Raw genomic sequence first — 23,935 nt, forward strand, 5'->3', positions numbered from 1 at the left:
AGTCTTCAGTGAAGGACAGAATGGATTAACATTAAAAACTTGACTGTATCGTGGTTTTGTGGTAACAGAGGATATGGCTCTAAGGAAACAGTAATATAGATAGTAAGAGAGTTTACTGGCTGTTAACAGCAAGCAAGAAAAAAAAATGAAGTGGTTTGTCTGTTTGTTTGGGGGTTTTTTTGTGTAAGGCAAGGTATTATTTGTATTTCATCTCCTTGAGCATGCTTAAACAGGTAATGCTGAGACAGTTTGCAAGAGAAATAGATCTCTGATGCTGGGGATTTTAGCTCATTACTTTTTATCCCTTCCAAATTTGCATGTGTTGTATCTTCCCTGTATTTTCAAAGAGACAAGAGTCTCTGTGTGCAGTTTCTGGGGGGTGTTTACATTTGCCACTTTAGAAGTCTTCTGCATAGTTTGGTGAATTTGTAGCTGAAGGTTGTTGCCAACAGCAGTCACCTGAGTTACCAGACATTAGAGGGTTCAAAGGCAATACAGAGAAGAAGTGCTTCCAGTACAACATAACCTGTGGAATTTACACAAGAACAGGACCATTGTGCAAACAGCAAAGTATCCTTTTACGTTCAGAAGATTGTTCAGAAGAAGGCCCTGGCATTTGCATGGGATAAGATGGCATTTGGTTGCTCTTCCAGATGGTGCTGCGTAGGTTTTCTTTCTAGCTGTGTGGCAGTGTTATTGTCAGGGTGCCATTTCTCGTGTATCAATCTGTGGGTTTTTTCCATTAGAACTGAGTGCCCTGTGTCAGGTAAGGGCTTATTTTAGACTGAGGACTGGAACAAGCTTATAGAGGAACTAGGGTTGGGGGCAGGCAGCCATTTCCAGTTGGCACTGTAAGGTTTTTTGTTGTTAGCTTTGCTTTTAAGTAATTTCACTATTCTAGAATTGTCTGAAGCAGGTACCAGTATTACAGAATTCCTGCTGACTTTGCTTACTTTTCAGCTCTGTAGCCAATCAGTCCTTTCCTACTCGACCACTCAGTGAATCACAAAATCGGTTGCTAGCTGGTGATTGTCAGTGGGTGGAAACTGGCCCTGAAGAGGAAAATGTGAAATCAGGTAATGGTTTTGTTTATAGTGGGGTTTTCCTTTTTTTTTTTTTTTTTTTTTTTTTTTTTGAGGCCTAGAAAGTCCTTCGGAATTGGCTGGAGTAATGTAGAAGAAAATGTGTTCCATGGAATCAAGTCTGCATGTTTAAAACTTAAGGCTAACTTGCATCCCATGCTCTGCTCCAAAATTAGTTATTATGTTAAGGTAGTGGGTGGTAGATGGATAGATAACTGTCACTTTTGCACTTCAGTTCTGAGATTTGGGATCTTTTATGCTTGATTAGGGGGAAGAAAATATTTTTGTAAAATAGGCACAACACAGTAAATTTGCTTTCTGGTTTGAAATCTTTGCTATTTGTTACGCAAATCTGCAAAAACACATAATTGAGATTCTCTCACATTCTAGGTGCAAAAAAGCATATTATAGTTTCATTGGAAAGCTGATCTCAGCTAATTACTAACCAACCATCTCAATGAGAAACAGGTAAGACTAACATAATTGATTGCTATTTCTGTACATGTATGAATAAAAATAGACATCTCAAAGTCAAAAATCAACTAGTCATGGAATGCGGAGGAGTCCTCTGATGTTGGATGAGTAATAGAAAAGTCTAAACAAAATTCAGAATGACTGTTGAGAAGACAAGAATGGGAGTAATGCTGTAGTGCAGGAAACATGGGCTGGCTAGGTCTGGGATGGGTCAGATTAATCCTGTAATTCAGGTTGAAGTGGGTAGTGCTGGATTTGTTACCTGACTAGGGAAAAGAATCTGATGCTAAATGCAATTCCAAGATGAAACGCTGTATTGAAGAAGAGCTGTTCTTAAGGAAGAACTCCTTAAATGTCTTGGTCATACATTGGTGGGTCGTGTTCTGCTCTTTAGGAAGCTGCATGTGCACGAGGAAGGAAGGTAAGTAAATACAGGTGTCTGCACATAGGCAGCTCTGTCACATTTGGAATTGACAGTGATCTTCTGGAATGTTTTTGCATTAAAGTGCTCTTAGCATTTAGGAAATACACTGAGTGTTGGTGCATATATGAAACATCTCTTGGTATATTTTCAGTGACTAAATTAGACTTCTTTTATGTTGACTTTCTACTGTGGTGAGCTTATAAGCTCCCATTAATTTTTTTGCTCTGCAAGAGAAACAAATATTATTTGGTCAACTAACAGCTGTAGAAGCTAGTGCTGAGTCATTACACACTGCCTCTTTTTTTTGGTTGTTGTGGGTTTTTTGGTGGGGGATGATTTTGCAAGTAATTCCCATTTTTATCAGAAACAAAACACTACATTTGAATTTGGTATGCTCAGTAATTTTAGGATCACTTTTCTTTTTCCTTTTCTTTTTTTTAAGGAGGCTTCTGACCTAAAATTATAGTTTTGGAAGGGGTTTGGCTTGTTTCAAGGAAAAAAAATCTTTCTAAAAGGTCTTTGCGGGTGATGGTGTGATGCTTGGGCTGATGTTGGTCAGACTGCTCAGTGTAAACTCATACAAAACCAAAATTAGACTAGTTAGTGGGACTTCTGAAAAACCTACTCAATCATGAGAACTCACCAATGGTACATTTCCCTTTCCAACTTTTCTTAATTCTATATATATATGTGCAGAAGAATGTCCAAAGGAAGGGGTTCCTTTCAGCCTCTAGCTGTATAAAACCTAATCGGATCTAAATAGGTTACAGAGGCTTTTCTGTTCTTCATGGAATGGAATAGAAGTCTCTGAGAGCAGCTCATCCCAGCAGCCTTTGATAGGGTATTATAGAAACGTCTTAATCTTTCTTTCCGGGAGCATAAATGACTGTCTTAAGTTGGACAGTTAATTGGTAGTAGTTTGAGATTAATTTCGTTTCTATCTTCCTAAAGTGAGGCCAGATTTGATAAAGGAAGAATCTGTACTTTGTGTCACACTTGCCCAAACTACACTAGTTTTAAAAGTTGTATAAATAAAAGTGCATAATTGCACCCAATGCAAAAGCATTTGGGTATGTGTTACCTTAAATTAACTCAGTAACACAATGTTTGAACCATCCTGATTTCAGCTGGATTTGATCACAGTTTCTGTAGGCCAAGATAGTTAGTTCCAGTCCTGCATTTGTAAGCAACTGTGCAATACCTGTGAGATCCAGCATCTGTCCAATGCACTTCCATAATACCCTGTTACAAGCCAATAGTTGTATTTTTAAATTTTGGGCCTGTTAACACGCAGCAGAAGCAAAGTCATGGCTTATTCTAGTGTACAGAACTTGATTTGCAAAAGGCCAGTCCCCCGGCCTCACCTAGGCAAATACCATTTGTGTCCTCAAATCTATCCATTTAATTCAAAAATCAAATTGCCAGTCAGGGATCCAGGATACTTTAGACACAGATCAGTGGTGATGGATTGATGTTCCTAGCACAGATAATCTTCTAAAACATAAGTGGTGTGAAACAAAAACCCACACCTCCCAGAAGGCTATTTCTGAGTCAAAGTTGCCTTAACTACTTTCCTTAATCAGAAGTCTGTAAATTACTTTACCCAGGTGCATTTGTGTAATGCACTATGATGTGTTTTTTCAAAGTTAATTGGATAATTCCATTAATTACTTTTTTTGTTTCACTAGGTTTCTGCAACACATTTTGAGCTTGAATATTACTTAATTTAATTTGGAAGAAGTTGAGCAGGAAAAAATGGAACATGAACATTCTAGGAAGAGACAAAAGAAATTCAAGTTTCTGCACAGTACAATGGATTCTTGTAAGCACTATTGCAGAGCAGGGAAGTTAAGACAGATGCCTTAAGATTCTTAATGTGCATTTATGCAACACTGAATTATATACTGCTACCAAAGGGCCAGATCCAGAAGTGCCCTGCTTGGATGCACAAGGTCCAGAGTGGGAACTATGCATTTCTGTTATGCTGCAGTGGTGGGGGTAGATTGCAGAGACTCCTACCTCCTCATGGGCAAACTTCATACCTTAGGCACTGCAGAAGTCACTTCCATAGCAGGTCTCCAGAGTACAGAAGGGGAAAAAAAGGAAAAGGAAGGAAAAAAAAATCAGCATAGAGCATGGTCAGCAAGTCTGAAATGGGAGTATACATAGTTCAGATTGCAGGTGATGGGGAAGGGACTGGATGATGTCTTCTCTTTTCCTATTAACCAGTCTACCCCATGATCACAGCTCTCCAAGTCTTTTGGGACTGAGGGTTCCTTCTACTAGCTGTGCTTTGGAGCAAGGCAATGCCAACAACATAAAAGCCTTTAACTTGGGTGTTGCTTTTTTGCTATAAGATTGAGCTTCCTCATCATTTTAACTTGATTTATTTAACCATATCAAGGACAGAGCTCGAAGAAAACTTTGGTTTTAGTTGAAAAAAACATGGATTATTACTTTCCAACAATTGTTGGTCAGCCTACAAGGAAAGGCCAGTCCAAAAAGGAATTAAAAGTTCTTATATTTTCTGTTACTGTTTGCTGTGTTCTGTGTAAGGCAGCAGCAAAATGTAAAGTACCCCTGAGAAAAACCATATTGCAGTTGTGTGTTGCTAGAAAATGGAACCAGCAGACTACTGCTTTTTCCATGGGACTCTTCATGGTTTATAAATACTGTTTTATACTTTTGTTTTATCTTTTTAATAAAGGCACAAGGTTTTATTGGTTCTAAAATACAAATATCAAGTACTTACAAGAAGATTAGTGTTGGATGATAGATCTGTGTTAGCACACTGAAAAATTGCATCCTTTAGTCTCCCACTTTCAAGTCCAGTTTAAGTGATGCTGAAATTGCTAAAGACTGATGGCTTTGTGCAGCAGTGTACCTGTTCACAAAAGGTAAAATGTGCTTCCTGTGTGAGAAGTCAAGTCCATCCCATCCTTAGCTCAAGACCTACAGTAAACATGGGGTTTTTTTCTCCTCACCCCTCTATAGAGAAGACTGCTAACTCATCTTTGGGTGGTATTGGAATTTTGCACCTGGAAAAAGTGACAAATACTATTTTTCTGTCTGTAACTTTTCTGATATTCAGCTGATGCTGATTATAAACAGACATGAGCCCTTTTGATACAGACTAAAGGTAGTAGTCAAATTGATGCTCTAGTCCAAAAGAACCTGTTTGGTTTGTCTCCCAGACTGATTGCACCTTGAGTTAAATATGTTTAGGATGGAAATACTAAGGTATCAAGTATACTTTAAGGTTTAAAATAAGTATTTTTTTGTCTTTGGATATAATAAATTTTTCTTAAATATTAATCTTCTGGAAAAAGAACTCTTTGAGAACCTATGAACATGATTTCACTGTTGGATATTCTTGAGACAGACGTAATGGTCCAAACTTGCATGTTTTATAAAAGTTGCAGAATGTTTCTTCAAACTTTGTATAAGAAATTTTGCAATTGCTAATTCCAAAACTTACAAAAACGTTTGCTACACATTAATCTGAAAGGTTTAGCTTTTTCTTCTCAAATGTCAAGTGAGAAGTGCCCATCTGAATATAAGCTCTCAGCAGTACTGCACCAGCAAAATTTCTTGGGGAAGATAAGAGAGAAGGAAGACTGCACATTCAAATGGCTTGTTCTGAATACCAAAATTTGCAGCCCCAAACACTGGTGGAACTGTCATGGAGGGCCTGGGATATCATCTGGCTCTTACTGCATCAGTGTATTATAGCTGAAATAACATGTCCATGCACAGACATCATCTAGCAGAACTATAAGCAAAGTACATGTCAGAATCCTGAGTATCGCTGATTAAGCAGTATGGTCTCTGCTCCCCACACCCACTCCCCAAAGTGCTTCATATGCCCCCCCATGAATGTATGTATCCTGTAGGCCAACATCAGTAGAACTTGTTTGATTTCTTAAGTCAGGATAGTGAATCTACAGGAAAAACTGCAAGTAAACAGACTGGGCTAACTCCATGTGCATTCTCTAGCGAGTGCTGCTCTTCTGAAACCACCTCTCTGTGTATCTGATGGACATTTTTGTGGCTTTTCATGAAGAACTGACATTTCTGATATGTTTAGGCAGATCACAGGAGTATTTTGTCCTAGATTTTTCCTCATATTTGAAGTGAGAAAAGGAGAGCAGTGGTTTTAGATAATCCTGAGGCCAGAGTTAGCAGTGGTTTTAGGATAATCCTAAAGCCAGAGTTACTGTTGGTGTAAAAGCAGGCATTACTGAAAGTCTCTTTGACAAATATGAAACATAGTAAAATCAGTCAAAGATGATTCTTCCACATTCACCACCCCCAACCCCTTTTATTTTTTTTTTTCACCTGGGGAGCTGGGGACTAAGGGAAACCCCAGGCTGATATAAAGGAATTAAGTTCTCTAAGGGAATTGCACTGCTGAACTCTAAGGGCATGCCAGTGAGCGGGATGGAGGGGTCAGGTTTTCCTGGCAAGCCTGGGCTTTGGAGGAGGTAGCAGCATGTCTAAGGCAGCAGGATGACATCCTGTGCCTTTGGGTTCTGTCCTGAGTGCTCCCCAGGCTGTGCTGTGCCAGGCAGTCCGTGAGGCAGCAGGATGGCTGGCTGGCTGTTGGGCTGCAGGGAGCTGTACGTGTCCCGGCGAGCAGAGGCGGGGGCTGCAGGAAGTGGCTTCTTTTGGCCCATGCACAGAAGAGCTGGAACCTTCCAGTGAATGCAGTGACAAGGACATGTTCACATCAGAAGGGGGATGGATCCTGACAAAACAACTGTTTAGGGTGTTTGGCCATGTTGTAAATGCTGGTTTGTGCTTTAACCTACTCTGTATCAGGGAGTCTTGTCATTAAAAATAGCAGCCCTTAAGCTTTTAGATCCATCAAAGTAATGACTATTGCAAGCCATACGTAGTAGTTATTGTAGGATAGTTGACATTGACTGCAATTAGAAACTGCTTTCGTGTTTCTTGCTGATTTTCTCTTTTAAAAAAATCTACATACACTCAAAAAAATTTTAAAAATGGCTTTAAATTCCCAGTGTGAGGACAGAAACCTGATGAAGCGCAAGATTTCAGTGTGATTTATCCTCCGTATTTCTGAAATGTCTTGAAATAAACCTGTCCCTGTGAATATGAGGCAGGGAAATCCATAAAGAGAAATTACTTAAAACTGCACAATATTGGTGTTTTTCTTAGTGTTATTTACTCACAGAGTGTACAACACACGCATCATTGCTGTGCCTACCAAAGGCGTATTATGGGAGGAGGGCAGGAAGAGGAGTAGGTTTCTGTCATTAATTAATTGACTTCCTACAGTATTATTTTCAGACTGTCGTGATACAAGTCAGATGTGATTAAAAACCTCAATTTTAAATATTCGGAGGGTTACTTTAGAGGACGTCTGGGTACTTCTATTTTTAGTGATTTGAGTAGAAATTATGGTAACATTTTTGTTAAAGCTGCCTCTTGAGTGTGGAATTTGCAAGTACCAAGCTACTTTTGGTATGCTGTTCTTACAAATTGGTCCTGTTCTCCAGAGTGCTGAATACCTACAGTTTTCAGGTACTGTGTTTTTCCTTTGATCTTGTGTGGTTCTTCTTTATTATAAATCATCTTTTGGGTTGGGATGAATTTCAGTCCCACTGGGTATGCACACAAAGACTTCATGATCTAACTGAAGTATGGTCCAGTTGTAGCTAAGCAGAGCCCCAAGAGGAGGGAAACTGCAGCAGTGTTTGCAGCAGCATTTATGTCTGGCAGATTTACCAAGGTGTGCTGATTCTGACACAGATTGACCAAATCTGCCTGGATCTGGAGCAGACTGACCAGATTTTTATTAGAAGTTAAATAACAACAAAACCACAACAGCTTTGAGCTTCATAATGTATGTTCTCCAAAGACACCCTCTAAAATTGTGTCTAACTGGGGGATTTGGGTGTCCATTTAGAGAGGCTCCAAACAGCAGCTACTTTTAGCTCAAGAAACGTCTTTTCACAGTACCTAAAAAACAGCAAGGTGTGCAATGTCAGAGGCTCTTCTATCCCTCAGTGGCACCAAAGCGAGCAGCTGCACATGAAGTGATTTAGTACTGAACACATTTGTTACTTTTATCAATTTATTTTGTATATAGAGCTTTATACACATTTTTCTTAATTATGTAACTGTCATGAAACAACATGAAGTTACGAGTCGTAGTTTGTTTTAATGCAGATTAAAACTGGGGTTTGGCCATTTGTTTTCTGAAGCAATTACTTGAATTTGTTTCCATTAGGTAGCGAAGTCTGATAATGTTTACAGGATGTCTTTCTTTGGTTTGGGGAGGTTTCCCCATCTTTCTTCCCACCTCGTCCCAAGAAACAGAGAGCTCATGCTCAGCAGTCAAGCAGACGTGTCAGACGTGAAGTATTTGGCTTACTTTTATTGTCACCAAAGCATTGGTGGTGACATGCTGATTCCCTTCCGTTTACACTGCTTACTGACAACTTAAACACTTAGCGTGGTCCTCTCTGATTTCTCCTGTCCCTTATCCTGTTACCAGCTTTATTGTGGGAAACTTAAATCTTCCTGAATGATGATTCACAATCATAAAGCTATCCCAGAAAGAGGCAGCATTCCTGCTGTTAAGTCTGTCCCCTTTTTAACTTAGATGAATGAAACATCCCCGGGTTATCTGTGTAGTTCCTTTTGTATTTGCCAGCAAGGATCATCAACATTTGCACTAATCACAATGTCCCAGCTATTCTGCTTCCACAAAGTTATTTTTAATTGTGCTGCCTAAACCTGTAATGAGCTGTATTTAAGTTTGGGACGACGTGTAAAAGATACCTGTAATAATGACGCACTTACTGTATTTTTTTGTATGTTACAGATAGGACTCGTCCTATGCACAGAGAAAACGTTGCCATTTATAGTTTAATACTTGAAGTAACTTTTTAAAACGGGCTTTTATAAATGAATTAAATATAAAATCACATTGCTTTGCCTGGAAGTTCCTTCATGTTTTAATTGAATTTGCAATTTCCCTGTACGTGTACTTTTCCATAAAGTTCTCTCAAGCCATTTATAACCTATGAAAGTGCATTCAAGATTTTGTACATCAGTGTTCAGACCTGTTCATACTTCTCTGAAGTATAATTCATGTTTAATGAAAAAGTACCATTTTAAGCCTCTATTCCAAAGTGATATGAATGGACTTGACACTTGAATTCATCAGTGAATGCAACATCAACTTAATAAAAGTATGTGAAAGAATCTGAAAAGTGCTCAGCTGTAGCATCTGTGTATTAGATCAGTGACAAGAACTGCCTACCTGGGAAACAGTACATCATTGTTCCAGTTTTTACACTCCAGCTGCTACAAACCTAGATTACACTCACTCTTGACACATCTTTCAGGTCACTGGGTCTTGTGGGGAAATAAAAAACCTGACTTGTGGCTAACTTATTCCTTCAGGGCACCAAGCCTGACTTAGAAGTCAGTCACTCAAACAGGAATCAGCCGTGTTCCTTTTAGATCAGGAACAATCTGTGTAAGAGGGCTGTTAACACCCAAGTTGACATTGACATGACAATGACACTGGCATGTAAAATCAACAATTCTTTCCAGAAAGTTTTTTTAAAAATTGAACATTTTGTAATATTCCATGAAGTCCAGCCTCATCCTCCTGTCTCTGCAGTTCTAGTTCCCCTTGGTCCTTGCACACCTGATGGCAAGCGTTATAGTCGTGGCTCAAGTACTGGTGTACACAGAACAATCTCCGAGGAAGGGAGAGTGACTAGCCCGAGCCATCTGGCCAGTACCAGCAGATGAGCCCTTTCAACACAGCAGGAGTGTTCTCCAGGCTTTCAGAAGGCAACCACTGAAGCTATAAGCTAGGTTATCTATAAATCACCACCACTGCACCTGGTAACTTGCTGTTTAAGCCCTGAAGAACAGAGGGTGGGCAGATGGTAGAGAGCCACACGAAGAACTTCTCTAACAAAACAATAAGAAAATACACTGTTCCAGAGGACTATTTTTAATGTTGTACTTCGTACACCCCAGGGAAGTCTTATTTGTCACACACCCTAATTACAGTGAATTACCGTAACAGGTACGAGAGCAGATTCTAGGGTACTGCATGACGTGCCAAATATAAATATGCTGTATTATTCAACATGTCCATTTCTTTGACACATTTAAGTGGTTTAAATGATCACTGATGTATCTGTGCTCAGGGAACTTGGCTTGTTTCAGGCTTTTGAAAGCTTCCCACTTCGCACGTCTCTCTTCTGTGTTGTGTTTGTATTCCTGTTCCTGTGTCAGGTAAGGTCGGCTGAGCCAATATTCATTCTCTGCTTCAATTTCCAACCTTCGGATCATTGCTTGCTTCATTGAAGTGGTAACCTGTCTTGGCTGCCTGTACTTCCCAATCCATTGTTTTCCCGGAATTCTCTTCCGCAGTAATACTGTTGTTAAAAACATTTTGCCTTAAAACATAAACAGAAATATAAAATACTCGTTACCTTAGAGACAAAAATAAAACTTTGACAAGAAAAATTAAAAGCCCTGCACTCACTCCACTGCCTTTTAGCTGGGTGGTTTGAAGGTTCAAGCTCAGAACTTGGTACTCACAAACCATCACACACAGCAGGCAGCACAAGGCCAGATATACTGGAAACTTTATCAGAAAAGGGGAACTGAAATCTATGTAGCTTAAGAATTTATTCAGTTATCCTTACTCCACAATTAAAGCATATCCTCCATAAGTTATTTAAGAAAAATCCAGTCAAGATACTCAAGAATGAAGGGTTCAGTTTAGTCATGCCTTCTTCAAATAGCTGTGTTTAGTACACGGAGTACTTCCAGCTCTGTCTTCTCGATCCAAATCTGGCCTTTCCTAGCACTAGGTTTTGAACTACAGGCTCTCCGTAAGCTTCTTAGTATGTAATTACCTAGTCCTGTATTCTGTCCGAGGGAAATGGGATGGTAGAGAAAAGCAATACCCTGAATTAGACCAAGTGGCGTAAGCGGAAAGCACGAACAGACTGACACAACACAGTGGGTGTAGTGGGCAGGAAAGGCCGAATGACGTTTAGATTTTACACACGTGCTCTTCGTTACCCTGTTCATTATTAGTCCCAAACCCGCCTAAAGCCCGGCTTTCTCATTACACCGGATTTCATCAGCTTTACAGAATCACAGAATACGCGGACTTGGAAGGGACCCACAAGGACCATCGAGTCCAACTGGCCACGCATAGTACATCCCCAAGAGCCGCACCATGTGCCTGTCCAAACGCTTCATGAACTCTGTCAGCCTTGGTGCCGTGACCAAGTAAATCACCCAAGCACTTTTACCAGGGCACAAACCAGCACTGCCGCTAAGTGAAGCTAACCCACCCCGTTCCCACGGTGCAGCCGTACGCCGGCGTCCCACTCTCTGGCCCGATTTAGAAGCGAAGCCGCGGGTACCCGCGAGGGTGCCGCTGCCCCAGGCCCCAGTTCCACTCCCGCCCTCACTCACCGGGAAGCTCCGGCGGCGGCTCCGACCCCCACGGAGAAGCCAAGATGGCGGCGAGCGGGCGGGCGGGCGGGGAGCGCGGCTCTCGCGAGAGGCGGCGGCGGGCGGAGCCCGGCAGCGCCAATGGGGCTCGCGCTGGCGGCAGTTTGAAGCCCCTCAGTGGCGCGCGCGACTCGGCCCGGCCCGGTCCGGCTCGGCTCGGCTCGGCTCGGCTCGGCTCGGCTCGGCCCGGCCCGGCCCGGCCCGTTCCGTTCCGTTCCGTTCCGTTCCGTTCCGTTCCGTTCCGTTCCGTTCCGTTCCCCTCTGGGCCTCCCTGGTCCCGCTACCTCCGCGCTCCGCTTCCCCTTCTCGGAGCCATGGACGTGACCAGGGGCTTCTTCGGCAAGCTGCGGGACCTGGCCCTCACGGTGGAGAAGGATGTGAAGCAGCTGGAGCGGGCCATGCTCCGGGAGGACGTGGGTAAGTGCAGCCTCCGGCCATGGGCGGCACGCCTGGGGCTGGTGGCTTCGCGCTTGTCCCTCGGGGCTCCTTGCCCGATTTGCGTTCCCGCCTGCCACTGTCCCCCTGTGCTCCTCTGGGAGTGCCTTTGGTGGGCCCGGGCGTGAGCCTGCGGGTTGCTCGGCTCTGAATTGTTTGGGCTCCTCTTCGTGTCGTTGTCTCTCTGAGCGCCTTTGTGGGTATGTGGCTGAGTTTTTGTCGTGGAGAAAGACAGGATGATCGGGATGAAATGGGAATCACGTTCTTGCTTCTCCTTTTCGTGGATGGATATAGGAAAACATTTGCAGGGCATGTTCTCTCTCTGGGCAGATAGCTCAGGCTTCTAATTGTGTTTCTATGTCATGTTACGTAGCAGGTGCCCTCTTTTACACCATTTGCATTAGGCTTGGTTTCCAGTGAAAAAAGTAATGACTGCTGCGTTGTGTATGGAGCAATGCATCTGCCCACGTGCAAGTTCGGTGGAAGAATTCGGTTTTCTGCTGATACTTGTTTTTCACTGTTGTCTATATCACTTTTTTCCAATTTCATGCAAGCTCCTTGAGGATAAAATTTTAACATTAGTAATTCTTGACAGCCCAGGGACCAACCCGTTTTATCAATATCTTCTATACATCCATTTCTACAGTATTAGCTGCAACATTAAAGTGGAAGCTTGGGCAGTTTCTCTGTGGAGTTTAACACACTATACAAAGGGCAGGTTTTTGCTGTGCGAGGTACTCGACAGAAACTAGTTCTCTCTGGTTTTTTCTGTATTGACTCGCTCTGTCTAATGTACAAATCCAACATCTCTAATATCATAGAAACATAGAATGGTTCGAGTTGGAATGGACCTTAAAGATCACCTGGTTCCAGCCCCCTGCCATGGGCAGGGACACCTTCCACTAGACCAGGCTGCTCAGAGCCCCATCCAACCTGGCCTTGAGCACTTCCAGAGATGAGGCATCCACAGCTTCTCTGAGCAACCTGTTCCAGAGCCTCACCATTCTCACAGCAAAGAACTTCCTCCTAATATCTAATCTAAATCTGCTCTCTCTTAGTTTGAATACATTCCCCCTTGTCCTGTCACTACATGTCTTTGTAAAAAGACCTTCTCTATCTTTCTTGTAGGCTCCCTTCAGGTACTGAAGGCTACAGTTAATTCATCCTGAAGCAGCCTCTCTTCCACGCTGAACAATCCCAGTTCTCTCAGCCTTTCCTTGTAGGAGAGGTGCTCTGTTCCTCTAACCATCCTGCTGTCCCTCCTCTGGACTCACTCCAACAGCTCCATGTCCTCCCTGTGCTGGGACCCCAGAGCTGGATGCAGCACTGCAGGTGGGGTCTCACCAGAGCAGAGCAGAGGGGCAGAATCCCCTCCCTGGCCCTGCTGCTCACGCTGCTTTGGATGCAGCCCAGGACACCTCTGGCTTTCTGGGCTGTGAGGGCACATGGCTGAGTCATGTCCAGCCCCTCATCTGCTAATACAGGAAATTCCATTCCCGTGTAGAATGTTACTCATGTGCTAAAACACTAAGACACTTTTTTTACTTTCCAAACTCTTTTATGTGAACGTGAATCTCGAAGACTACGAAGATGAATCTCCAACAACAGTCTTGCATGACCTCCACTGTGAAATCAAGACTCAGAAGGTAACATCTTACCTCGCTTCCTTCTTGAAAAATTACATGCATGTGCATGTTCCATAAACTTATGGTTCTGTTTTGATCAATAAGCCACAATTCAGCTTTGTTGGTCAGCAGTTATAACCCTTATTTTTACTCAGTTACCTCTGAGTCCTCATAATGGCCATGGATATTGGGGTAATGCCCAAAAACTTGTGGGTGACCCAAAGTATGTTTAGCAATGTTTATTAGTTTGCAGTCACTATTGTCACTCAGGTAAGCAGTGAACAAAGGTTACAAGGAAGCTGTAGCTGTGCCAAGATATGAGGAGAATGATTCAGGAGCAGCAGCTCCCAACAAAAAATATAAGCTTGCTTGTTTTCCATGAGCAGCCTTTAGAATAAAATCAATCTTCACAGAAGTTTCAGTACCTTCAGCCATTCAGTTAAACTTGTGGAAAATATTGTTTATTTCTTATACAGAAGTAGGAAAAATGGGTTATAGAAATGAGCAATATAGAAATAATTGAGTGATATAAATGTGAGATTTACCTTTTGCTCTGCAATAATTCTTTGTACATATAGAGTAAGAGTCCAAACTAATCTCATATTTTTCTGGAGTTAAAGCTTTTTTTTTTTTTTCAAGGTTACCAGTAAGTAGTTATCATATTGTGAACTGTCATTACAGTTACCTTTAAAAGTTTTTATACACTTATGCCCTATATATTCCTGGTGTTCTGTAGGTGTATGTACTTCATGGTTTTCAGCTATAGAAAAGACTATAAAAATAATATAATATAAATATATATAATATATATTTCTATAAAAATATAGAAAAGACTATAAAAAAATTCACTGCTTATCTTCATCTGAATTGCAGTTGAATACTTACTCCCAAAATGCTTCATGTGTAAACAACTACCTTATGATGATTTGAAAACCAGTATTTTTATGTTCCACTCCCCCTCTGTGTCCCCAAAGGAAGATATTAGTGCCAGTCTTGATAGGAGTTGTTCTGAAAAAAAAGCAGTTCGTGACTTTATGAAGGCAAGTGAAATATTGATGCAAAGAAATTCAGCAGATCTTGGAAAAATAAGAGAGCTGTTCCAGAAATATGGCTACAAACCACATGTCAAAGACTCTACAGGTAATATTTCTTGTCAATACAGTATGTGAAGAACAGTATCATTTTTGTAAGATGTTTCTCTTTATCTATGTGTATATTTCTATTAATTAAGAGATCAAGTACATCCATGTTATTTGCTTTATAATAATATCCAGAGGGTAAAAGATTTTGTTGTGATTGGTGCCATAAGAATAAACCAAAACACAAACACTTGGAGTTAGATCTTCTGGCATGCCTTTAGGTTAGTTTGTGTTGGGGTTTGGGTTTTTTTCAGTAATTATATTCAGAAAACATGCTAGCAAGCATGTTTTCGTAACGCAGAGAATTATGCTGCTTCAGCTTCTCATGCATGAGGAGCTATTGTAGATGCACCTCCGTTGATTTGTATTCATATGTGATGGTTTCATTAACTTAAATCGTCCTAGAGAAAATCTTAAAATGTCTGTTTCACAGCACAAATGGGGCAAGAGAAGAATGTACAGGAATTAGGTGGCATGTGGCAAGCAGTGGCAGCTTGATTGTTGGGGGAAGGAGGTCCTTAATCCAGTCAGAAAATGCACACACAACTGTCTGAAAAATCCAGATGTGCCAAATGAGTTAAAGTACTACAGCTGTCAGTACTACACATACTCCTTTTGGTATCAAGGGTCCAATCAGTCTTCAAAAAGCCTTTGATGGGGCCTTAACCTTCCCTGAGCATTATCCAGTCTTTACACAAAATTATGGTTGTGAACCATATTGATGTCCAAGTTAAGCTACTGTAGCTGTTTTACAGATAGGGCAGAAGGCTCTGATTTTTATAGTACCTTTCTTCCTATACTCTCTTTGCCTTTAAATAAGTCTCCAAACAGAGTTACAAGGTTAAATTATTTTTTAAGTTGTATTTTTAAGCTAAGCATATCTGAAGACAAAATACCAGTGCATACCAGAAGGTGCATTACTTTAAATAGCCTCCCTCCCCCTACCCACCTCACAGAATCAATTAAGTCGGAAAAGATTTCTGAATCAAGTCCAACCTGTGGCTGAACACCATCAAGTCAACCAGACCATGCTGTGTCCAGCCTTTCCTTAAACACCTCCAGGGACAGTGATTCCCTGGGAAGTTCATTCCAATGTCTAATCACCCTTTCTGTGAAAAAATTCTTGCTAATGTCCAACCTGAATCTCCCCTGGTGCAGCTTAAGACTGTGTCGTCTTGTCCTACCACTTGTTACCTGAGCAAAGAGGCCAACCCCCACCTGGCTACAGCCTCCTTTCAGGGAGTTGCAGAGAGGGATAAGGTCACCCCTGAGCCTCCTTATCTCCAGGCTAAACACCCCCAGCTCCCTCAGCTGCTCCTCACAGCACTTGTGCTCCAGACCCTTTCACTTACTACATCATGCAGAAATTCACCAATGTTTTGGGGGGGTTTGGTTTATCTAACTCCAAAAATGTACAGATTACACATTTACATATTTTTGCAGTGGACTCTTGTCATCTAAAAAACTATCTTCTCTCATAAGTTTTTAGTTGCTGCTTCATAACCTTTCTTCAATACTGTTTTTCTGAAGAATGAGCATTCTAGTACTGCCTGCAGCCTTTGCTCTTTCCCCAAAAACCTTTTCATCTCTATGCAGGGAGAAAAATACTCGTGTAAAAATCTTTGAATTTCATTTTCACTAGAAATAATATTTACCAGAGTGAATAATATTTAGCAGAGTGAAATTCAGTAAGTACGTGACTTATAAATATAGTTTAGCTTGATACAAGCTTTTGCTATCTGTTGTAGCTTCAGGTTCAATACTTTAAAGTGAAAGAAGGAATCTATTTTTTACAATAACAAGTAAAAAAATTTGAATACTGGGGAAGTGTCCGAATTTATTTTATAAATTCTTAAAACAGGAACTTCTGACATAATTTTTTTTTTCATTCCTTTTCTTAAAAAGAAGAGGAGGAAGAAGTTAACCATGAATCAGCAGTGTCTGTCCAGAATAAATCTGATGAAGAAAAAGCAAATGATGTACCTCATCTCTCTGCTTGTACTGAGAAGCCACTGTTGCCCAAAGACCCACTGCATGACCTCCAGCTTTCTGATTTTGGCCTTTCACAATACGCTTTCTCCAGGCCTTGGAGCGCAGTGAAAGCTCAGCACACAACAAGTGCACATCGACAAAAGCCAAAGAACGAGACTCCACTAAACCTGCGAACACCCCGTGCTTTGCCCAAAACACCGAAATGTAAGCTAAAGATGGATGACTATGAGTGTGTGACACCAAAACTTGAACACTTTGGCATTAGTGAACATACCATGTGTATGAATGAAGACTATACGATGTCACTTATTCATAAAACTTCTCAGACAATCAAAAAGTAAGTTACTGGAGTTCAGACTGTTTGTCTACTGAATTTTCTGTATTTCCTTCTTGCTGTACTAATTTCTTGCTGCTATCACCCTTCTCTTTGTCTCCAGGTGGGTGATTGTTATCTCTTGGCTGGTTGGTCCTGCGTTATTTAACTCTGTACACGTCTTTTCACATACCCATTGCAGTGCCAAATGCTGACATGAAATACATCTGATGTGCTCTTTGCCTTGACTGCACCATAAGAATTTTCCATATACAATGTATTTACAAAGAGAAACACGATGTGATCTGTTGTTTTCCTTAACCATGGGTTTGTCTGCCATAAATATTATACAGCCAGTGTAAAGGTTTCAGAAGCTTTAGTAGTGTTAACAGAAAACAGTTTGTAAAGCATTCAGTAAATTTATAGAAGCACTGTGTTGTTTCTAACATAAGCACCACCTTACAAACAGTTTGCTCCTTTTGTTCCAGTCTTCTGGAGCTGAAAAGACTTCTCTAGATTTTCACTGTTCTAATTATAAAGAAAAATAATTGCAGCAGTGAGGTCATGCACGTAGTTAATAGGTCATGTTTTTATAGTTAGTATTAGCAATATGTTCAATTTTAAAAGCTGACAGTACCTAAATACTTGATATTTAGAGAAATTGTTTGGAAAACAAGGATCATATGCATGAAAACCACTTAAAAAATTCTATGGGTTCTACTCATTGTAAAAACTAAAAATCATTGGGTTTCAACTGTCTCTAAGACTTCAAAGACAAAACTGACTTGAAAAGTTACTTTTTTATTTAACCCAAAGTCTGAGATGTGTTCATCTAAGTAAAATATACTGCCTCATATCCTGCCTATACTGTCTGTTGGGGTTTTTTTTAAGCTTAGACATTTTGTAGAGAAGATCTAAATCTGATTATCATAGTTAAGATTACTTTTTAAACACTTAAAACAATTTTCTTTAAACAGACAGTTTTGTGTGTAGGTTAGGGAAGCTTCCACATTTTACCTGGTACTCTCTTAATTGCATGTGCCATTTTTTCACTAGAATATATTGGATATGAAAAAATAGTTTTTAAAATTTCTGTTTCCAGTGTCATGGAATTGATATTAAATAGCTTGTCACTTTGAAATCACTAAATTTTCTTTTAAAATAATTTTGGAATCTCTCCCTTGAAATAGTTATGTAATTACTAAAATTGCTTTAAAGCTCTATTGTATTTGATTAAGATAAATGATCTTATTTAAACTTAAAAATTCAATTAAAAATCTTTCAGTGTTCACAAGACCCTCATTAGTTTAAAAGCAGAAAAGATTTCCTCTTGTTCTATAGAATTGCTTAGGCAACAGGCAGTCCAAAATAAAACCCCCAACACAAAATTGATCATCTGGGGCATCCTACCATGGACATCTTTTTGGTTGGTTTGGGTTTGGTTTTTTCTTAATGCATTAGGTTGAAATCTCAATGTATTTGGTCATTTGTGGCTGGACTGAACATTTGCATACTACAAACTGCAGAAGAATCACAGATAATAAATCTATAAAAAATTCATATTTGAGAAAACTATTTTTTTACTTGCATATTCATTAATGAATACTAGAAAAGTGATCAGGTTGACAAAATTCCTTTAATTGTGACCTCTTCATAATACTTGAGAGCTAATTGGGGATTTGGTTTTCAGATTGGCTAAAGGAGATGATAATGGAGGGAATTTGCCAGAAATGACAGTCAAGGAAATCATGGTTACTCCTGCATCAAAATCAAGTATGAGAGCTGAGAATGGTAAGTTAAAAATATGTGAAATAAATATACATATGCATTTTTACAGAATGCATGTGTAAATGCATTGTAAACACAGGGTAAACTTCAATTGTATTTCTGGTTAAATATAGTTAATTCAGGGCAAGTCATTGTATGAGTACTAATGTCTAAAAAATGTTGATGGCTTCTATGGGAAAGTTCCTCACTTTATAAGGTATAAATCTTTCCTCATTCTTGTACTCATATCCAAGGGGAATTATGCAGCAGAATTAATCATTTTGTAACTGCAGCTTACCCTTATTTGAAATAAAAGTACTGTTTTGCCAACTAAGTCTTTTTTTTTCTGAGAATACCCATTGGATCTGTTTAAAGACAGGAAAGAAAGATGCTAGCAAGACAGTAATTTAAGACTTTTAAGAGTGATGCTAAAACTTCTTTGAGAGGAGAAATACGTCATTTTAAAAATCCATAAAAATCTTGGGACAAACATAGTGATGATTGGGTAAATGAGAAGGGAAAGCAATGTTGATTTAAGCTGGGCTTCTTCTGTTATATTCAGTAGTGGGACTAGAATGACTACTTGTTTCTGCATTTGCTGCTTTTAAGGAATACTGTAATTTGGATGGATCAAACAAAATATCAACTCAAATGATAAACATGTTTTAGAAAATGAGACTGGAACTGCTAGTAGTTATGTATGTGTGTGTACATATATATTTTTAATTTTATTTCGCTCACCCTTGATAGCAGCAGCTGACTGGATGGCTTCTCCTATGGTATTTGTGTTCTGTACTCCTGATGTGAAGGTCTCTTCCAAAACAAATAGTACAGTATCATCAAAGTCGCCAGAGACAAAGGAACAGCCTCTTCCCAGTCATGCAGCAACACCACAGTGTCCAGATTTTCAAACAAGATGGCTAAAAGCAGAAGCTAAGGTAGTAAATAGCAATTATATACATTTTCACATACTTTGCCATAAGCAGATTTTTAAATCTCAGTTTGGTATTCTTTTCCAATAGTTTTTTTCTTATGTCGCTGTAAAAGTTTTTTCTAATCATAATTCTGTAAGAACATTTACTAAATATTTTACCTAACATAAGTAAATTAACTGAAGGCATTTAATACTACTTTTGCAGCAGCAAGTAAAGCCAGGGGGGAAGATTGAGTCAATGACAAAGAAGGATGCAAAAGATACACAATACAAAGAAGATAAAATTCCTTTTGCTGGGCGCTCTGATGAGAATCTTAAACATTTTGGGGACTCTTCCCCTCCCAAACTGAAACACTATGACCAGTTACTCAATACTCCTCCACCTCCAGAAATAACAAGGATACCAGATGATGTTCTAAAGGTCAGCTAATATGCCTTTTTTCCCCTAACTATTTTTAATATCAAAATACTAAAATTAAAAGGGCCTAGTTCTATCTGTAATCCATTTGTTTTGAGTTCTTAGGTAATTATTTTTATTCCTGTTTAATGTTTCCTATAGATTCTTTCCCAATATAATCATAAGGCAGACTCTTCTAAAGCCAAGGAAATAGAGACCAAGGCAGGAAATACTACAAGATATGAAAGTGATTCCAGTGATTACTGCAACAAAGAGAACAGGTATGATTACATTTTACAAATTTGGTTAAGTAATTTTATTTGTAGGAGGTACAAAGAGGCTTTAATGCACTGAGAAATTCATGCAGTTGCTTGCTCCTCAACTACCAAAACAGCTCTTGCTTCTGTGACTAAGTAACTGGATTTTGGCATGGTAAAAACTACCTGTTTTTAAAGAACAGATATTATAGTTGATGGTGTGTTTGGATCCTCCCAAATTTAAAGCAAACAAACAAAAAAACCAACAAAACCACCAATGAAAAGTAAGGCAGAGTTTTACTGTAGGCAGGGTTTATCTGTAGGCATACTTTGCTTTGTGGCAATCAAAGCACCAGTGAATGCTTTCTGAGTAAATTTAGGCAATAAACCAAAAGAATCTGGTGAAAAGTATCTGAGAACTGTTTTCACAGTTGTTTTGACAAAGACAAAATTCTTTGAACTGAAAACCTACAATAAGTATGAGTAATCTTAGAACAAGTGAATAATAGTTTTATAAAGAACACCATCAATTTGAATATAAAGAAGTTTTTATGACAACTTTATCAAAGTGTAGATATTCCTGATTCAATGTAATATATATATTATGCTAGTTGATTATCTGTTAGAGTCTGTACAGATTATTTAAATAGGAGGTACAAGGAACATGTAAGGAACAAAACCCAGAGTGAGACTGATAAAAGTTGGTATCTTACTATACTTAGGAGTTGGAATCCATTTGAGTAATCTCACTTTAGCTGATCCTTCATTTTTTGTTGTCAAGATGAAAAAGACAAGTTTTCAATATTTTTGTCTTCTGCTTATTCAAAATACGATTCAAATAAGCTCACAAACACATCTGGGTATATTTTCAGAGGATATCGTGGAGTTTTCAGGCCAAACATCTGAAATTAACTGAAGACCATGTTGAAACTGTTTCACATTCATGGATCTTGTCACCAAATCATAACAAGTTCAAAAAGCAAAAGGAAATACTGGTGGTAAGAAAGAGCCATACCAAGAAAAAGCTTTTTTAATGGAGAAAAATTCTTTATCCATGATGTGGATAAACTTGTTTGAACTAACAGCTTGTGCTTAATTTTCTATTGACATTATTGCCAAAATATATTGAGGGGTTTTAAATATATTACACTTCAAAGAGGAATGGAGATTCACGTTCAGGTGTTGGTTGTGTAGGATTGCATTTGCAGTAGGCTGTAGAGAGTGCAGTTAGGTTGTAATAGAAAGAAAGTCCAGTATAGTGCTTAAAAAAGTGGGTATCTCTGGCCCTTCTGGTGACTCCTACACCGTTTCAGGGCTGAGGCTGAAGTGGAATACTTCAACAGTCTTTGATATCATCAACAGAAACAAGTAATTTTTTTTGTATTGGAAGAGTAACTCCTGCTTTGCTGTTTAAAGCACTTTGGTGCTTTTAGTGATTTCTGCAGTGCCAAGATGTATCTGACACATTCCTGCATCAGACTGGCTGTTACCTCTCTGGCAGACAAGCGTTTCCCATGCAGCTTCTTTCTTAATATACATCAACATAGTATCAGGTGCTATGCATCTGGTTTCTTTGTAGTCTGGCTGGACTGTTAAATTATTTGAAAATGTGAAGTTGATATTGGTTATGTGTATCTTCAACTGCTGGAAGAATTTGCTGGCAGGCGTGTAGGTGACTGCTTCTGCTCCTGCTGCTGCCACGTGTATTCTCTTCAGTGCTGGTGTCACTTCTAAATGTGCACATCTAACCCTGCAGTAGCTGACCAAGCTTAAGTTCTCAGAGCTGTTTGGCACTCTTTGGTAGTCATAGTAATTAGGACTTTGTTCTACTACCACTTTTACTGTTTTCCACTAGAAAACCCAGCTACATATCCTTGTTTGGAGCCAGTTTGCTGTTTGCAGTGTCAGCTATTCCTCTGACTCCAGGTCTGCTCTTATCATTTGTCTTCCAGTTGTTGACTGAAATTCTATCGTTTATATGAGGGCAAACATGCAACGCATGAGAAGGGAGAGACTGTCCCAGGAGATGGGGATAAGGGGATGTTTTTCTGAACTCTCAGCTCCACATTTTTTAAGTCTTCAGAATATGCAAACATCTAGAGATGCCTACAAGTATTTCTTCAGTTGCTTAGACAGACTTGTCCTGATTAAAATTTAACAAGTAAAGGTGCCTTTTTCCTGCTATTACAGTAGTTTTCCAGGATAAGTGTACATCAAATTAATTGGAGAAGGTGATTTTCTGCTAGTTCTGACCTGAGCACGCTGTCATAGAAAAAGCTAGTTTCTGTTTAAAAGAAATGTATGTATTAATGTGTCAGTCTGTGAGGTTAATTAACACTTTTGGATACTAAATAAATCTGTCTCAAATGCTTGTTGTCTGCTATAAGAACATTTATTTGTTCTACCCATCCTCTTCAGAGAGTGAAGGCCACACCCACTTCCAGCTTTTTCATAGATTAAAGCCTGGTGGAGTGAATGCTGGTTCTGAAATTTCATGGCCTTGGAAAGGTACAAAGTACTCTTGCTGCAGAGCAAGAGTGTTTCAACCCGACAGATTTACCAGCGCTAAACAGGAGGGATTTCACAGCCTGCATTTTCCCTCCACAGCACTTTATGACTACTTTCTTGCCCAGAAGCAAGCCTGATCTCCTTTTAATATGAAATGGAACGAGCAGCACTTCTGTCCCAGACCTTGCTGTATTCCCCTTGCCTTCAACTAACAAAATTCATAAAAGAGCTTTGGGAAGTCTTTTCCCTAAACTTGGGATCACCTCAGCACTCCACTGTACTTTCCTGCATTAGGGAACTGTGGAGTTGTACCTTGCAGTGCTGGGGTTCTCACTGCAAGGCACTCGCATCATTTTGCTTGCCTATTAATATTTTGTGCTACATATCATTAACTAATATGAAAGGGATTCAATTAATATTTTGAGATACAAATTATCTTCAATATGACAATTGAAACATTAAAATCTTCTGGTCTACTCAAGCTATTATGCCATGATACAGGGATGAGACCTTTTGGAATCAAGAAATGAAGTTGTACGCATCGGTTTTGCTTTTCTTGCCTGCAATATTACCCTAACGCACATAATATTGTTGTTTATATTTGTATTCTTTTCTATAGGCAAAGCATTGCTCTGAGGTAGATATAATCACAGCAGCAAAACAAAAACTGGTTTTAGTTTGCTGTGCTTCAGCTTTGAAATTTTTTTAGGTTTCAGGATGTCCTAAACAATAGTTTGAGTATTGGGAGTGAGGAAGTGTCAGAAGTGAAAGTATAAGCACTGGAACAGGCTGCCCAGAGAGGCAGTGGAGTCTCCTTCTCTGGAGATAATCAAAACCCACCTGGATGCAATCCTGTGCAATCTGCTGCATGGGGGGTGGGACAGGTGGCTGTGTGGCCATCTGATATACTGGAATAACCAAGGATGTAGCTATGGGGCTGGAGGAGAGTAAAACTCCTCTTAAGCCAGTGTTGCTGCTGGAGAAAGGCTCATCCTGCTGCACTCTAAAGTTAGTAACATGTCAAAGTGGGAATGATGAAAAAGTACTTAAATTTTACATG

General features: G+C 39.7%; 2 protein-coding genes and 1 long non-coding RNA gene across 9 annotated transcripts in view; 2 read left to right on the forward strand and 1 right to left on the reverse strand.

The window, feature by feature from the left end:
• The window catches only part of ZDHHC20 (zinc finger DHHC-type palmitoyltransferase 20), a 49,167-nt gene extending 39,943 nt beyond the window's left edge, over positions 1 to 9,224 (forward strand). For 3 of the 4 annotated variants that reach the window (XM_069013632.1, XM_069013654.1, XM_069013665.1), the window contains 3 exons: positions 961 to 1,076; positions 1,473 to 1,550; positions 3,669 to 9,224. In XM_069013632.1, the coding sequence (XP_068869733.1) occupies positions 961 to 1,076; positions 1,473 to 1,510 (154 nt within the window). In that variant the 3' untranslated portion in view covers positions 1,511 to 1,550; positions 3,669 to 9,224. The remainder of the gene's footprint in view (positions 1 to 960; positions 1,077 to 1,472; positions 1,551 to 3,668) is intronic. The other variant, XM_069013643.1, reaches the window with a different exon arrangement.
• Positions 9,225 to 11,532: 2,308 nt separating this feature from the next.
• SKA3 (spindle and kinetochore associated complex subunit 3) lies at positions 11,533 to 22,738 on the forward strand. Of its 4 annotated transcripts, none has more exons than XM_069013595.1 (9): positions 11,533 to 11,925; positions 13,525 to 13,589; positions 14,543 to 14,708; positions 16,613 to 17,036; positions 18,703 to 18,803; positions 19,530 to 19,717; positions 19,919 to 20,134; positions 20,273 to 20,391; positions 21,240 to 22,738. In XM_069013595.1, the coding sequence occupies exons 1-9, from the start codon at positions 11,823 to 11,825 to the stop codon at positions 21,271 to 21,273; spliced, it is 1,416 nt and encodes a 471-aa protein (XP_068869696.1). In that variant the 5' UTR covers positions 11,533 to 11,822; the 3' UTR covers positions 21,274 to 22,738. The 4 variants fall into 4 exon arrangements, with proteins under 4 accessions (XP_068869696.1, XP_068869721.1, XP_068869700.1 ...); XM_069013620.1 differs by having other exon boundaries at positions 19,922 to 20,134; XM_069013599.1 differs by having other exon boundaries at positions 19,533 to 19,717.
• LOC138109731 (uncharacterized) lies at positions 12,088 to 19,599 on the reverse strand. The gene is made up of 3 exons (XR_011150688.1): positions 19,521 to 19,599; positions 14,454 to 14,576; positions 12,088 to 12,500 (listed from the first exon to the last, which is right to left on the reverse strand). It is a non-coding gene; the product is annotated as an uncharacterized lncRNA (long non-coding RNA).
• Positions 22,739 to 23,935: the final 1,197 nt, after the last annotated feature.

This window comes from Aphelocoma coerulescens, chromosome 1 (assembly GCF_041296385.1).
Source record: "Aphelocoma coerulescens isolate FSJ_1873_10779 chromosome 1, UR_Acoe_1.0, whole genome shotgun sequence".
In the NCBI taxonomy this organism is placed as follows: domain Eukaryota; kingdom Metazoa; phylum Chordata; class Aves; order Passeriformes; family Corvidae; genus Aphelocoma; species Aphelocoma coerulescens.